Here is a 16,115-nt window from a genome sequence, read left to right as displayed (position 1 = left end):
ATTAAAATATTATCCTTAAAAAGATCATATAAAATCATCAAAAAAGTTTCATAAAATCCACCTCATTTAATAAAAAATAGATAATTTTAAATGATAAAAAAATTATAAAAGATTTCACCTAAAAGATTGTTTATTTATCTAATAAAATTTACAATATAATTCCTCAATAAAAGATGTATTTATAAAGAAGATTGTAAAAATCACTAATAAATTATATTAAAAAGAATATTACAATTTTACAATATAGCAGCATATTATTTTTTTTATTAAAATAACATCAAATAAATAAATTTATTTTCATTTCAAAATATAATAATATAAATAAAAAATATTAAATCATATCATGTTTATTTGTTGATAATAATAAAATATTTACATTAAATATAAATAAAATAAATTTATTTTACTAAAATAAATAAATAATAATTAATACTAAGCATCGATGCAGAATTTTGACTAATTTAATTTTAGCAGATATATATAGGCTTAGCCAATTTTTAGGCTTAACCTAATTAGGCTTAGCCGAATTTTAGTTTTAGCCGATTTTTAGGCTTACCTAATTAGGCTTAGCCGATTATTAGGCTTAGCCTAATAGGCTTAGCCGATTTTTAGGCTTAGCCTAATTAGGCTTAGCCGATTTTTAGGCTTAGCCTAATTAGGCTTAGCCGATTTTTAAGCTTAGCCTAATTAGGCTTAGCCGATTTTTAGGCTTAGCCTAATTAGGCTTAGCCGATTTTTAGGCTTAGCCTTATTAGGCTTAGGCGTAGTTTTTAGCCGATTACGCAACACTATGTCTGAGCAAAAATAGAAAATATGGATTTTTTTTGATATATAATATATAAATCAATCATAATATAGAGGAATTGAAATTGGAGAGTGTGGGGGGGGGGGTTAGTTGGCGCAGCCAGGTCATCATATGAAGATAAAAATTATATCATAATTTAAAATACCATGACCAAATTTTTTTAAATCTCTATTCTCAAAATCGATTTTAGCAAAAATAGATTTTGCGTGTAGAGTCACCCCTAAAACTAGTCGGATAAAGTGTTTATTAAGTCCCCTGTCTATAAGATAAATTTATATTTTTTTATATCTTTACCATGATGTAAAATGTTTTATTGATTTAAATTTACAGTATAAAAATATTCATATAAAAATAATTATAAATTATGGCATAATGTATGAGATTTATAATCAAATCCTACTTAAATTTTAATTTAGCTATAAAAGGAATTGTAAATATGTATTTGCAATTACTTTAAAAAATCACGATTACATGTTATTAATACCGTTTTTAGAAAAAGGAATTATTAAAATTAAATACAAAAATTTTATAAGTAATTGTAATTAGGAATTAATTATTTTGAGTTGCCAACCCTTGTTCAATAGTATACATATTTTTTAGATGAGAGTTTAAATTTGCCTTGGCTCCAGTATTAAACATTTTTTAAAGAAATAAAGAAAACTAAGGGTATTTTCTGCATTTTGTAAGTGTAGATTGTACCCTAGTTCAAATATTTCAAACTCGATGTATAGCAGTTCAAATCTAAAAAATATATAAAGATAAAAATGGAAATTCAAAATAAATTCATTCTGATAAAGATAAAAAACAAAAAATTGATGAGCATCTCAAATGAAGATCATTTAAGCGCTTTTGTTTATCTCATTGAAATTTTGAAAATAAATTAATTTCCAAATAGAACTTATATTATAATATATTATTTTTGTATAATTTTTTTTTTATTATGAATGGGGAACATAATAAATATTTAAAAAAATTTACATATAATATTTATTACTTTTTAAGTAATGAGTAACCGTTCCTTTTTTTACAAGGTAACGAATAACGGTAAAGCTTTCCTTTTTCAAACTTAACGAGTCACGAGTAACGCGCGTTTCTTTTTTGAAGTAACGTTTAGAGCACTTTAAATGCATTCCTTAAAAAATTTCCGCTTACCTTAATCAAAATAAAAAATTACTCAATAATTAATAAAACCAAATTACTTCGGATCAACCAATACTATGCCCTCTAAATTCACAATTGCCATTTAAATGGTATTAATTCATGTTTTAAATTCTGAAAAATTGCCACATAAAATAATGTGTGTTACTCTTGTCTAAAATCAATTTAATAAGAATTTAAAAACTTTATATATTTATAGGATAAAGTATGCAATTAATTTTGTTACTATGGTATGCTAAATAAGCATATTTTCCTCTGTGAAAATAAAAATATTAAATTTTTTTAGCCAGTGATGTATGATTTAATTATTTATATTAATATACAATATAGTTTAGATTAATGAAGCGGAATAATGTTTCCCTGTACCCAATGTGCCCCGGTTTCCCTTAGTAAAAATAGAATTATTATAATTTTTCACTCCATTATATGAATACTAATTAAAGGTTGTGAAGAATTGTTGGAATATAGAATTATAAAACTTGCAGAAGAATCACCTCTATTTAGAAAATATATTTTCTCTCATTCAATATTTTTAAGGAATGTTTCAGTATTTATAAATAATCAAGGTTTGAATGATTTAAAACGAATTTTGATATTAGTGCTCTATCTAGAAACAGTTGTTTTTTGTGTCAAAATTAAACAACACATTTTTAAGCCATTAACCACAATTAGAAACCTGAAGAAGTTTTTCACGACCGAGCCCGACCTGAATAAAATTATTTTAGAATTTAAATTTAAATATTATAATTTTTAAAAGTAAAAATTATATGAATGTAAGAATAGTTAGGTGTATGATAAGATAATTATTTTTTTTTATTGAAAATTTATATTCAAGTATAGCTCAAGTTCTATTTAAATTATTTCTTTTATGTATTTTATTTTTTTATAAGACACTATCTATATATTATAGATATAGATTAAGCTATTATTCAGCAAATTTTGGGCGGCAAGATAAATATTCAAAAGATTCGGGAGTTGTTATCAGAAACTTTAGCAAACTCATAATACACCCTAATTATAATAAGTTAAAAAGATTCGATTCCGACATTGCGTTAGTAAAATTAAATGAAAAGGTAAAAAAAAATATTTTTTATCTATTTTAATCTTCAAAATTACAATATATGATTTCTACTACTATTTATGATCCTTTGTTGTATTTATGAAACTTCTTTAGAGTCAACCTTTTTAAAAAGAGTTAATAGGCAAAAAAATCTTTAAATTTTAGAGTTATACATATATCACCTGCTTGTCATATATATAAATGCCATATAAAATATTATTTGTAATATTACTTACAACTATAGCCGTCATGTGGTATTTTTATTTAGCTAAAACTATTATAAGGGTGGTAAGATTAATCTTTTTAAAGAATATAATAGGCTTCTTGTAATTGTATTTATTGATTATATGAATCCATTAATATTTAATAAACTTAAACAAATCATTTTTAAAACAATTTTTACTAAGATATCATTTACAGACAAAATTCAGCCAGCAAGACTTCCAAATAATGACGTTAATAATTTATCGAATGATGCCTATTGCTGTGTGGCTGGTTGGGGAAAAACAGGAGGTCACAATATTTTTTTACAAAGTTAATCAATTTTCCTTTAAAAGGCTATGGAAATGAAAACGCTTTGAATCAAGCCTGTATCGATTATATTGATACTATAACTTGTAATAGTTCAAACATATATAACGGACATTTAACAAATAATATGTTCTGCGCAGGTTTTGCTGAAGGAGGTACGGATAGTTGTTCGGTAATTCTTATATATAAGTCAGTCGCTTCTAAGCTTATATTAATATAATCGGTCGAGACTAACATGGGATAGTGGGGAAATAGCGATTGTCTCACTTGATCTCCAATCTTTCTTCATGTTTTTAAAAATATTATAACATAATGGCCGGCTATTTAGCCGGCTTTTAACTAAATAGCCAAAAAAAGAATTTATTAAGTAAGAAGAAATTAAGATTTTAAGCATGCCATTCATTTAGTTTTCTAAATAATGATTGTATAATCAGTATAAATTATATTTATATGAACAAACATGCAAATATACCATAATAGACAGTCTTTCTGCAAATTGTATATCTTATAAAATATATGTTGCATAAATGTTGAGTTCATGTCCGCGTTCAAATATTTCTTATATATATTTTTTTACTTTTTATTTATACTATAAAATAATTATATTTTTTTAAAAATTAATAATTCTTTAAAAAATAAATAAAACATTAGGGTGACTCAGGTGGACCATTAATGTGTTTAGAAAGTGATTGGCTTTTAACGGGGATTACTTCTTGGGGTGAAAGTTGTGGAACGAAACCGGGTGTATATACCAAAGTATCCAACTTTTATAAATGGATAACGTCCAAGATCTCAACGAATTAAAAAAATTTATAATTTTCCTCTACCCAATTTTTTTTTTAAAAATCGATTTTTAAATTTTTTTTAATTAAAACAAATTTTTTATTTTATATAGATTTTTTTTAATAAATAAGATAATGTGTATGTTTTTAAATAAATTAAAAAGATTATAAATATATTATAATTATAGTTGTTTGTTTAGTAATGAAAAGCGATTTACTTATATGTTTTATATATATATATTTATTAACCATTGGGATAGTGAATTAAATTATTAGTTAAAGGTATATATGTAGACATATAAGTTTAAGGTTAAAATTGTATCAAATTCAAAATACTCACACATGTTAGAATACAATTTTTAAAATCTTCTCCAGTGAATTATTTAAAATTTGCCATAGAATCAGTCATCCATAGAAGAGCAGCAAAAATAATAAGAAACAGTATAAATACTATGCTATAGCCCACAAATTAGATTATGAGGAAAATAATAGCTGGGCCGTTTTACCCCACTTTACTCGCATTATCCTCGAAAAGACCAATGACTATATATATTTTTAAACTAGACTTTAATAATTGATTAGTATACATAGAAAGAAAGCAATACAAGCGAATGCGAGATGACCTCCTTTCTTACATATTAACGGATCTGAACCCATACACTTGGATGCACCCAGAGGAACTGAAACAGTTAGCTCTTGTTTAAACATATTTATAACTACAATTTGTTTCTTCTATTCCTTGACTTATTCAATGGTTGTTTGCAATCTTTTTACATCACGACTAATTATTCTTTCGAGAAACATAATTAAGGATTGTTTAGAAGCCATTTTAATTATCAAATTTTCTTTCTTGTCATGGTTGCAAGAATTCCTTCCTTCCAAATCTGGGGGTATGGGTAACTGATCCACAATTTATTTATCTCTAGCACCATATATCTCTTCGCGCCTTTTTCCCAATGAGTAAATAAATCAGTTGTGCCTCTGACCAGTCATAAATCTAGACAGATTTTACCATCTATAAGGTTAATATTTTACCCTGCTCATTTCCCGCATCAAGCTAAAAAAGATTTGAACTCTCCCCTAATTGCACAGTTTATATACTTTCTCCATGAACCTGCAATCAGAGGCACTTACCAATTTTCTTTTTATCAACAACTATAGTATGGATAAATGGCTCGATGCCATCATCTGTCAAAACTTAGATACACATCTCTCATCTTGAAAAACTCAGGATACCATTAGGACTCCGCCTTAACTGCACTTTTGTCATTCCACACTCATGCATTCTTTGCAACACTGGTTGACATTAAAAGACATCATTCCTTACACTGCAGATTTTCTAACAGTGAGCACTTACGCCATTTGTCAATTAATTCTAATTCCTAAGGTACTCTTATATTCCTTCCCCTTTAGAACCAGTTAGACTAAATATTTCTGACAATAAAATATCAGATGGTGTCATTCTTATGTTTTGGTCGAAAGGACAATATTTGGTTTGGGATTTTAGCTGTATTGATGCGTTTTCTAAATCGAAAACAGAATACACATATATTAAGTTTGCCAAATCATCCAAACGCAACAAATATTTGAAATAGGAAAAAGTTATTTTATAACTTTCTTTACCACCCTTTGAACTTTGGCGAAAAGCAATCATTTTTTAAAAAAATTTTACGCAAAAGAAAATAATGAACATAGGAGACCCTAATTAAAATTTATGCCTTAGACAAATATTTTAAAAATATTTAAACATAATCATATCTATAGAAAATTAATAATTCTTTCATTTAATAAAATAGATTTATATGTTGGTAGATAATTAATTTAGTTTCTATTTGATAAAAATTAATTAAAAACTATAAAAACATGTTTCTGAAAATTGTTAATATAAGAAATATTTACATTGTTAAATGTTAAAAATTAACTTATAACCAAAAACATTTTAATTTATGATGATATTCACATTGGTTACTTTTTAAAAGAAATTGTTTTTTATTTTATTTTTCGATTTTATATTTTGGCGAAATCTGCTGAATATTATTATTCAAATAATGTAATATATATTTTAGCTTTACCTATTTCTTATTTTTTATCAAATTATGAAGTAATTATATTAGTATCAAAACGAGACCAAATGTAGTCATAACTTTCTAAAATACAGTAGTTACTGAGCTATAGAAAAAATAGACTTACTATAATAGTTTATGGTATCGAGATTAAAGTCGACATTTCAATAATAACTTAAGTGTCGAGGTCTATAAAAAATTAGGAATACTAAGTACTGGAGGGGAATTATAAAGTTTTGTAACTATAATTATAAAACTTAGAAAAATCAGTCGAAGTATTTATAAAAATGAAAACATAATTGAGTTCAATATGACGACCCATGTAGTTAAGGAAATTTTTTATATTTGGACTATGAGATTTTGTAAATTATGTAAATGATTGCCAATATAAAAATAATGAAAGAATTATTTGGAAACTAAAAATTTCGTCCCTTTTTAATGAAATTAAGTACAAAATTATTAAAAAAGATAATGATACTTCTTAATAGAAATTATTATTATTGGGAAAAAATTTTGATAATACCAATATAAATTTTGTCAATGAAATTAATATCTATTTTTTCCATAAATTTAGAAAATTTTTTGAAAGTATTGAGCTAAATTCTTCCAATCAGAATATTTTTGTTGCTTTCAGCGATAATAACATCAAGATTTTTAGTAATCGTCATAACTTACGCTGATATGAGTTGTACCTATTTTGATGTGATTAGCATCGTATCCTGTTAATTGTAAATTAGATTTCTTAATATATCTGCTTTCTTTGCTATGGTAGATTTTTTAATGGGTAGAGGGGGGGGGGGGGTTAAAAATTTTAGGGGTTCGCCCCCTAACCCCATTTTACTCGCCTCAGGCCAAGTCAATTATTATATATTATTGATTTTTCCGTGGATAGTTTATATAATTTCCTAAATTTGAAACTCTAATTCTAAAATTTGACAATGTTTTGTGCTTTATTAATTTCTGGCTTTAACAAGTAACAACGCAGTCTGTATAAAGGAAAAAATTATTAGTAACAGACCAGCCTTAAGATTAAAAAGCGACTGAAAAATTCAATAAATTTAATCAATGTATAAATCATAATTATTTATTAATTTATGGTAGACATTATAAAGGGAAAATAAAATTGCCAAAATAAATATCGTGCTATAATCAATGACATATTTGGCTATAATGGAATAGATAAAGAAAACTACATATTTGGCGAGTGCTAATATTTATTGCCTGACTTGTAATTAAATCCTCATTCAAATATGAGAACCACGAAAAGAAACTAAGTTATAAACAAAATTAAAACTATGACTCACGCTTTGAGCTTAAAGTGAGCAGCTTTTGGAAACCCTAATTCTGAAACTTATACCAAATCATTAGGTAGGTCTTCATTAGTATATTATATTGCTTTATTCTGTGGTAGTTGGCTTAATGAGGAAAAGAACTATTGATAAAAAAATAAAAAATTGTCAAAATTAGCATCATACCAGAACGGATAATATAAAAGTTTGAACTATCTTTTGCATTAATATTTAGTGCCTTATTTTTAAATCAATTTCGTAGCCGTTTAAAAAATATATCCTGAAAAATGAGTATGATATAACGTCTTAATAGTATCCAAACATCTGGAACTCTGAAATTTATATCAATAATTTTATTTTATACTTTTTTAGTTCAATCCGTTTTGTAGATAGTTTAAAGAAAAACATTTTTAGCAAAATATAAAAAAATCGTCATGATTGACATCATGCTAGAAAAATTTTTTAGAAGCAATGAACAATATTTAATGCATGATCATTATGTGCTAATTCAACAATCAGTTTGTCCAGTCAATAGATAAAAACCAGTTCGACATAAAATTTCGGCACGTAAGGCTGAATCTTAAATAATCTTAGTTTTAAAAATCAATTTCGTAAAAATACATTAAGATTTCTCTTTTTTCAATTCAAAATATTTTTAAATCTTATGATTTTATAATCTTCATAGATGTTATTTTTTCTAAGTTGTTTAATAAATATCAGAGCTGTTGATGCTCTTTAAATAAATCTTGATACAAATATAACATTTTAAAAGGTATCTAGATACAGATACATTAAACAAAAACCTTTATTATGAGCACAAAATATGTAAACAAGATAATAAAAAAAATGTCAATTAAGGGAGAATAGAATTTTGATAAAATATTTTCTCAAAGAAAGTATTAGTATTATCTATACAATAATTTCATAAGGTATCTGCATGTGGTTGATCCTGCAGGTTTTTCAAATTGGTAATAGATTTTGCAGCAGATTGATATAAGGCCAATAAGCTTAAATAATGGGTGAGTTATCGCTGCTAATATGCTATGCTACTTTCGTCACACAGTGAAAAATATCTATATTTTAAGAAATGATAATTAACATTATTATACGGAGCTGAGGAAACTGAAAAAGTAAAAGGTTCTCATTTACTGTCGCATAGTTGTATGTTTTTTTAAATTTCATTTATAAACTTTTTGAGTAAAAAAAATTAATTTTAAAAGAAACGAAGGATCGAATAATTAATAAAATAATCTCGATAACAATCAACAATTTAAGAGAAAATAAATCAGAGTAAATTGCCAAATTAGGATCGAATCCAGGAATCTAGTATCGTAGATTCTTTGATCTCGATCCTTTAACAACTCTGCTCATACTTGAATTTTAAAAAAGCTGATTTAGGAAGGACAACATGATTTATGAAACCTTTACAATTACTCTGGAACACAAATATGGCTGATTGTATAATTTTAATAGAGAATCAATAAAAAATATAAACCTATAATCTTAGAAAAAAGGTAGCATTGAGACATAAAGATCCTTAGAAATAACTCTTGGGTGATATTAAAATCTGGAAGATCTGAATCTATTGCTTAAATCTAATTAGGGTTAGATGAAACCAATTTGAGAAACTTCAATTATATTTTAGGTTATGTAATTAAGCTATGTAACTAGTTAACCCCTAAAAATATAATCAGTAGCGTCACTAGGAGGAGGGGGGGGGGGCGCAGAGGCTCAAGCCCACCTAAAAAATTTGAAGAGCCTCCTCAAGATTTTGAGTTTTATTTATACCACTAAGTAAAAGGGTAATTATTAACACCAATATGTGGTGTAAAGTTTTTACCTTAATATACCTCTATTCTTGATGAAATCTTACAATAAAATTTATTTTTCCTTCATAATTCTAGATAAAAATTTTATTATCTAAAATATATTTAATTAAAAATAATTTAATTTTTGTGTAGAATTTCATTAATCAGGTAAATTTTATAGCTCTTCTTTTAAAGTGTTGATATGACCGATTCTAACCTTTAAATTGTTTTTTTGTTTTGTTTTGTGTGTTTATATAAATTGATTTTTTTTTATAAATTGTGAAGATTGATTTTTTTTATATAAATTATTATATTAATATCTAAATTGTTATATAAGCATGATATTTTAGTTTTACAATAAATGTAAAATTTTAAAGTAAATGAAATAAAATTAAACTCGTAACTTTGATTTATTCTAAATTAAATAAAATTGAACTCGTAACATTCATTTATTCTTAGAAAACTTTATAAAGTTAGCCCTTTTACCACCCTTAAATTTACCTATCACTACAGGCATTAAATTAATATATCATGATAATTTTCTTCCTACATTTCAAAAAAAAAAAGATTATACCAATATTTTTAATTTATAAACTTAAAAATTTTATTTTAATTAAATGTCAAATCTTGATTTCCAAATCCTTTAGGCTGCGTATATTAAATCCTAATATAAATTTATATAATTGATTTTAACATAGGCGTAACCAAGATTTTCATAAGGGGGGGGGGGAATTAAAAAATTAATGGGGGCTTCGCCCCCAGACCCCATTTTTGGGCCCGGGTTACTTTAGTCTATATATAGTCATAAAATATTTTTACAAATTTTAATAAAAAAAATAAGCCTGGAACAAATATGAAATATATTTTTATTAGTTTATATAAAATAAAAATATAATAAATTACTTGTATTGTATATACCTTAATATAAGAGCATGGTAATAATTTATTCCAAACAATTATAAGAAATTTATTTATAAAAAGTAAGTAGATATATAGTTGATTTTACTCTATTATATAGAATTAGTTATAAAATACTAGGTAAAATTCCACTTTTACAGACATATTTGACAGTTAAAGAATAAATTACAGTTAATAATTTAACAAATTTTACTAATCAATGTTCTTGATATTAAATATAGCAAAATTTGCATTCAATTATTTAACGCTATCTATTTATTTAAGTAAAAATGATATTAAAATTTAATCTTCATATTATTCATCCCACAATGTCTTAAGATATTTTCTGATGTCCTTATCAATATTTTATAGCTTTCTGTAAAATATATTGTTAGAGATGGACAATATTTAGAATCATTAAATTTGTTTTTTATATACATTCATACATTAATTTGTTATTATTATTAAATTAACCATTTTTAGCATTAACATTTTTAGGTTTGATTGTGAATTGATATAAATACATGTTAGAAAAATATAAAATTTAGTAATAAAGTATTATGTGATAAAAATATTTAAAACTTATTTGTTGCCTTCCATTCCATCAAACTTTTATGGTGGCAGCTATCATTTTTTTTTAATTATTTTTCAAATCATTATCATTATTATTAGTTAATCAAGAATAATTAGTAATCATAAGAATAGATCCAATTGAATATAATCATCATTTAGAAAATAATATTGAATTTGTAAGAATGTATAAAGAATCGCGTTTTAATGTTTTTTTTTTTATTATTTGTGTAACGTTTTATACAATTTTTTATATTATTTATTTTGCGTTTTATATCGTTTTTTTTATATTTATAATGTTTTATATCATTTTTTTTTATTTATATATTTTTTGTTTATTTTTATTTTACATTGAGTTTTATATAGTTTTTTTTATATTTATTTATTTTTTGTTTATTTTTATGTCAAAAAATAATTTTCCATTGATAAAGTCAAAATTAAAGATTTAAATGAGATACATTATTAATCATATCTTTTTTGATAACTTCTCCCTCCTTAAAACTTTAAGAGATTTTTAAATTTAAATGCTTTCATCTTAAGTATAAATAAGATTTCACAGTTCCTACAATTACTTTTTTTACTATAAATCGTGGATTCTATTTTATTTAAAGTTTTCCATATAGAGATTTCATCTATTTCATTTGTGTTACTTGTTATATTTGTATCATCAGAGTTTTCTTTATTTAAAATTTCATAGTTATTAAAGTCATTATACTGAAAATTTTCATTAGTTGACATTTCATTGTCTTTATAATCATCACAATAATTATTTTCACATTTTGAATTTATTATAAGAGTTTCCTTAATATTAATGTTTTCTCTAATATTAGTATCATCGACTTTTATAGACATTTCATTGTCTTTATAATCATCACAATAATTATTTTCACATTTTGAATTTATTATAAGAGTTTCTTTAATTTTAATGTTTTCTCTAATATTAGTATCATCGACTTTTATAGACATTTCATTGTCTTTATAATCATCACAATAATTATTTTCACATTTTGAATTTATTATAAGAGTTTCTTTAATTTTAATGTTTTCTCTAATATTAGTATCATTGACTTTTATATTTGCTCTTACTTTATAGTTACATAATAATTTCAATATTGTAATAGCTTCCTCAAAAGTTGAATCTCTGTCTCTTGGTTCAAATGCCTTCATCTTTACATATAGATGATCAGGCAGTTTATAAATTAAATATCTACTGCTATTTCTAACTTCATTAGTTAAAAAAAAAATTTCTACTTCGTCAATATAATTCCTTATATTGTCTTCACTCCCAATAGGATAATTCATATCAATAAAATTTTACTTTATTTCAAAAAAAATTTAAGTTCATCAAATATGTACTTTATTTTATAATTATTTTTATTTGTGCTTATAATTATATCATTTTTTTTATTTTATTTCTAATGGTTTCATTGCTAATTTGTAATTTCTTACATGATATCCAATAGAATTTATAATCTTTCAGAATTATATTTAACTTGATATTTATTTCATTTAGAGTAATCCAATGTCCATTTCCACCATTCCAGTGTCCATTGATACTTTTTCCGCTGCCACCATAAAATTTTGATGGAAGGCAACAAATAAGTTTTTAAATATTTTATCACATAATACTTTATTACTAAATTTTATATTTTTCTAACATGTATTTATATCAATTCACAATCAATTAACCTAAAAATGTTAATGCTAAAAATGGTTAATTTACGTGATACGTGATAAAAGCGTTTTCGCCCTCTGGTTGTGGAAACAGAGCTACGCTAGGTTTTCCTCAAAATCCATCAAACTGGATAGTTAATTTAGGGGAGAAAAAAAAATGAGGAGCCCTTCACACGTTTGTGGGCAAGCCGCACGTACTTGTACGCGCAACAGTCCGAGAACTGTCGCTTAAACGTCTATAGGCTAATCAACAAAAGAAATGGGCAAAAACAAAAGCCTATACCCATGAACTGCCAAAATAATTTAATTACTTTAAGGGTGGGTGGTGGCTAATTTTAAGTTTAACATCTAATGTAAGCCTTGATAGTTACTTAGAACTAATTGAGAATATGTTCATATCCATTGAGAATAGAAATTATTCATGAAAATAAGGAAAAGCTAAAATGGGTTTACCACAAATTGTTTAAAAGGTAAAAATTCCAGTGAATAGGCAAAAACTAGTCAGTAATCGGTTTATGACTATCCAGCAACGAACACCACACAACAAACGGTTATTATTTCCTTTTTCCAGAGAAACAAAAATACTCTATGGAGTGATAGATAGATTATATAGCGAAAAAGGTCTTTGATAGTGATAACGATATGAGAGAAAGGAAACTATGACGCAGAAATAGGAACCAGCTCCGTAAGTTTTAGGAAAATGGAAAAGTAATTGTTGGCCAGGATTAAACAAAAGGCATTTTGGCTTGATTGTTATATGATAGTCTATCATTCACGGAAAGACTCTACCAACAAAACATATTTACAAACCTCGCCACCCCCCTGTCGACTGGTTTCTCCATAAATGAAATAACAAGTGAACAAAGACTTAGAAAAAAACACTAAGAAAAAGCAAAAGCTCCAGGGCCAGATAATATCACAGCAGAAAATTCAAAAAATAACTAGCATCTATAACAATATCGCTACCTATTTGCCCTCATTTAAATAGAAAATATGGGAGAGCGGAACTACTGCAGTGGGATGGATCAAAAATCCTACCTAAGTAACTACCCAAAAACTAAGACCACAGAAATTTAAGGCTTATACATCCTATAGCATGGAAAAAAAGCATATCACCCACACCAAAAATACATAAGTATATACAGGCCAAGAAAAGAAAATACTGGATCCAAAAATTAATTTAGAAAAAAATAATCATGCAGAAAAACTAAGTACAAAACCCCCTTCTGCTTTACATTTGTGAATTATAACAGAGCTATTGATAATGTTAACCATGCAGTTTTTTCAGAAAATAAGATAAATAAAAGCTGAAGTCAGTGGAGTAAGTAATTCACAGAAAAGGTGAAAGACAAAATCAAGAGGTAAAATTGAGAGATGAAGAAATTAAATAACCTGAAAAATACAGAAAAAATTATGAGAGGTTTAGGTAATTCGATTTAATTTTTAGTAGTTTTTTTATAGATTTTTTGTTTTTATTTAGCCTTAGGAATTGCTTCAAATTTAAGTTTAGATCCATTATGTCCTTCAAGGCTCTGTAGAACCATAATGTCTTATATTTGCAATATGTTTTCCCATTAAAGGAGTATAACCAATTAATGGCATCAATAACAAGGCTATTGTTGCTATGATTTCTTAAAATATGGGCAAAGAAAGTAAGACGTTTCTTTTTTAAAGATACGTGAACCTGGGTATGGTTAGATTTCTTCCAAAGATTTTCATTTGAGATAATATTAGGGTAGAAGATTCCATTTATTATTCTAAGGCATTTATTTACAAACGTTTGTAATTTCCTAGTTTCGGTCTTGGTAATCTCCCATGTATCACCGCCATAAAAGAGAATCGGGATGATGGTTGAGTTGAAAATACAGAGTCTTGTGAAAACGGATATCTCTCTAGCTTTCCACAGTTTAAAAAATTTATAAAAAGCCGCCCTAGCATTTTGTAAACGAATTTTTAGTTCTTCTTTACAACTACCTTTATTGTCAATGGTTACGCCTAGATATTTAAAAGATTCTACCACCTTAACCAACTTTCCCCCCACCACCAAATTATTCAGAAGAGGCGCCTGGGACGAGGGCATTATCACTGTTTTATCAAAGTTAATATCCAGGCCAACCTTAAGACTAAAGGAGTTTAATATAGCGATCAAATTTTGGGTTTCTTCCAAACTTTTTGTTATCAAAACTATGTCGTCAGCATAAGATATCACCCTATTTTCCAAGAAAAAAGACTGACTGGAACTTAATTCTAAGAGATTCGCAGTAGCCAGCGTATCTACTATGATTTTATTCATAAGTATATTAAACAAAAGCGGGGAAAGAACACATCCTTGTTTTACCCCTTTTTTTGTCCTAAAAGATGGAGAAACCTTATTATTGATTTTTAAGGAGGCAAAAAGACTACTATAATGTGTTTTAAGGATCCTTATAATATTAGAGTCAATGCCACATTCGGTTAAAATCTTCCAAAGCGCATCATGGTTAACATTATCAAAAGCACGTTTAAAGTCGATAAAAATAAAGTAAAAAGGTAATTTATACTTCTGACATTTCTGCATTATAATCTTTAAAGCTAATATTGGTTCGTTTATATTTCTACCTGGACGGTAAGCACAAATGTATTTAGACAAAAGGTTTGGTGTAGAGGAAAGAATGCGATTTTTTAAAAGAACCATAAAAACTTTTGATGCAATAGACGTGAGAGCGATGGCTCTATAATCCTTGAATTTAGATGGATTTGGAATTTTCGGGAAGTTGCAAAAGATAGTCTTATTCCAATCCGCTGGCATCATCCCAGTCAACCATATCTTGTTAAACAAAGGAAGTAAGAACCGAGAGATCGTTAAGGGAGCTGCTTTCAGATGTTCTCCTGTAATGTTATCTGTACCCGGAGATTTATTATTCCTAAGCTTCTTAATAGCGGCCACAATTTCCGCCGATGAAAAGTTTGCGTCCAATTGTCCAGCATTTTGACTAGTGGATGGGATTAAGGTAGGCCTCCTAGAATCAAAGACTCCCATATAGTGGTCAAGCCATAACGCTATCTGTTCGTCGGGGTCAGTAATTAACCTATTATTATCCAGTCTTATAGTTGGAAGTGTCTTGAACACTTTGGCTTTACAAAAATAATTTAGTTTCTTGTAGGCGTCGAAAGTTCTATTTTCCCTCATATCCCTGTCTATCTCAAAAGCCTTTTTAGCAATGAAGATCCTTCTATCTCTCCTTAGGAGTCTATGAATTGAGGTCCATAATTGACCATCGCGCTCACCTCGTAACTTGAGTTGAGCTATCATACGAATGGTGTCCTCGGATAGCCATTCCTGTCTTGGTGGAGAAATGTTGATGTTAGGGAGATGGTTGTAGGCATCAAACAAGTTGTTTTTGAAAGACGCCCAACATTCTTCGACAGATTGAGACTCCGACGAGGATAAGAAAGTTGCCTCCCTATCATTTAAGAATAGATCGAGCTGTAGTTTGAC

The 16,115-nt window shown here is 26.7% G+C and overlaps 1 protein-coding gene across 1 annotated transcript; it reads left to right on the top strand.

Annotated features, from left to right (window-relative positions):
* Window positions 1–1,809: 1,809 nt before the first annotated feature.
* On the top strand, window positions 1,810–4,358 carry LOC135930168 (trypsin-3-like). Its single transcript, XM_065466950.1, has 5 exons — window positions 1,810–1,836; window positions 2,854–3,036; window positions 3,431–3,536; window positions 3,581–3,726; window positions 4,206–4,358. The coding sequence occupies exons 1-5, from the start codon at window positions 1,810–1,812 to the stop codon at window positions 4,356–4,358; spliced, it is 615 nt and encodes a 204-aa protein (XP_065323022.1).
* The last annotated feature ends 11,757 nt before the right edge of the window (window positions 4,359–16,115 follow it).

This window comes from Gordionus sp. m RMFG-2023, chromosome 5 (genome assembly GCF_954871325.1).
Source record: "Gordionus sp. m RMFG-2023 chromosome 5, tfGorSpeb1-WG-v2, whole genome shotgun sequence".
Lineage (NCBI taxonomy): Eukaryota > Metazoa > Nematomorpha > Gordioida > Chordodea > Parachordodidae > Gordionus > Gordionus sp. m RMFG-2023.
Note: the sequence above shows the minus strand (reverse complement) of the source record. Positions and strands in the feature narration are given on the sequence as shown.

Excerpts from the sequence above, each read along its gene's own strand:
- LOC135930168 (XM_065466950.1), top strand. The coding sequence starts at position 1,810 with ATGAGTAACCGTTCCTTTTTTTACAAG. Across the intron at positions 3,037-3,430 it reads TAGTAAAATTAAATGAAAAG|ATATCATTTACAGACAAAAT; the intron begins GTAAAAAAAAAT and ends ATTTTTACTAAG. Across the intron at positions 3,727-4,205 it reads GAGGTACGGATAGTTGTTCG|GGTGACTCAGGTGGACCATT; the intron begins GTAATTCTTATA and ends ATAAAACATTAG.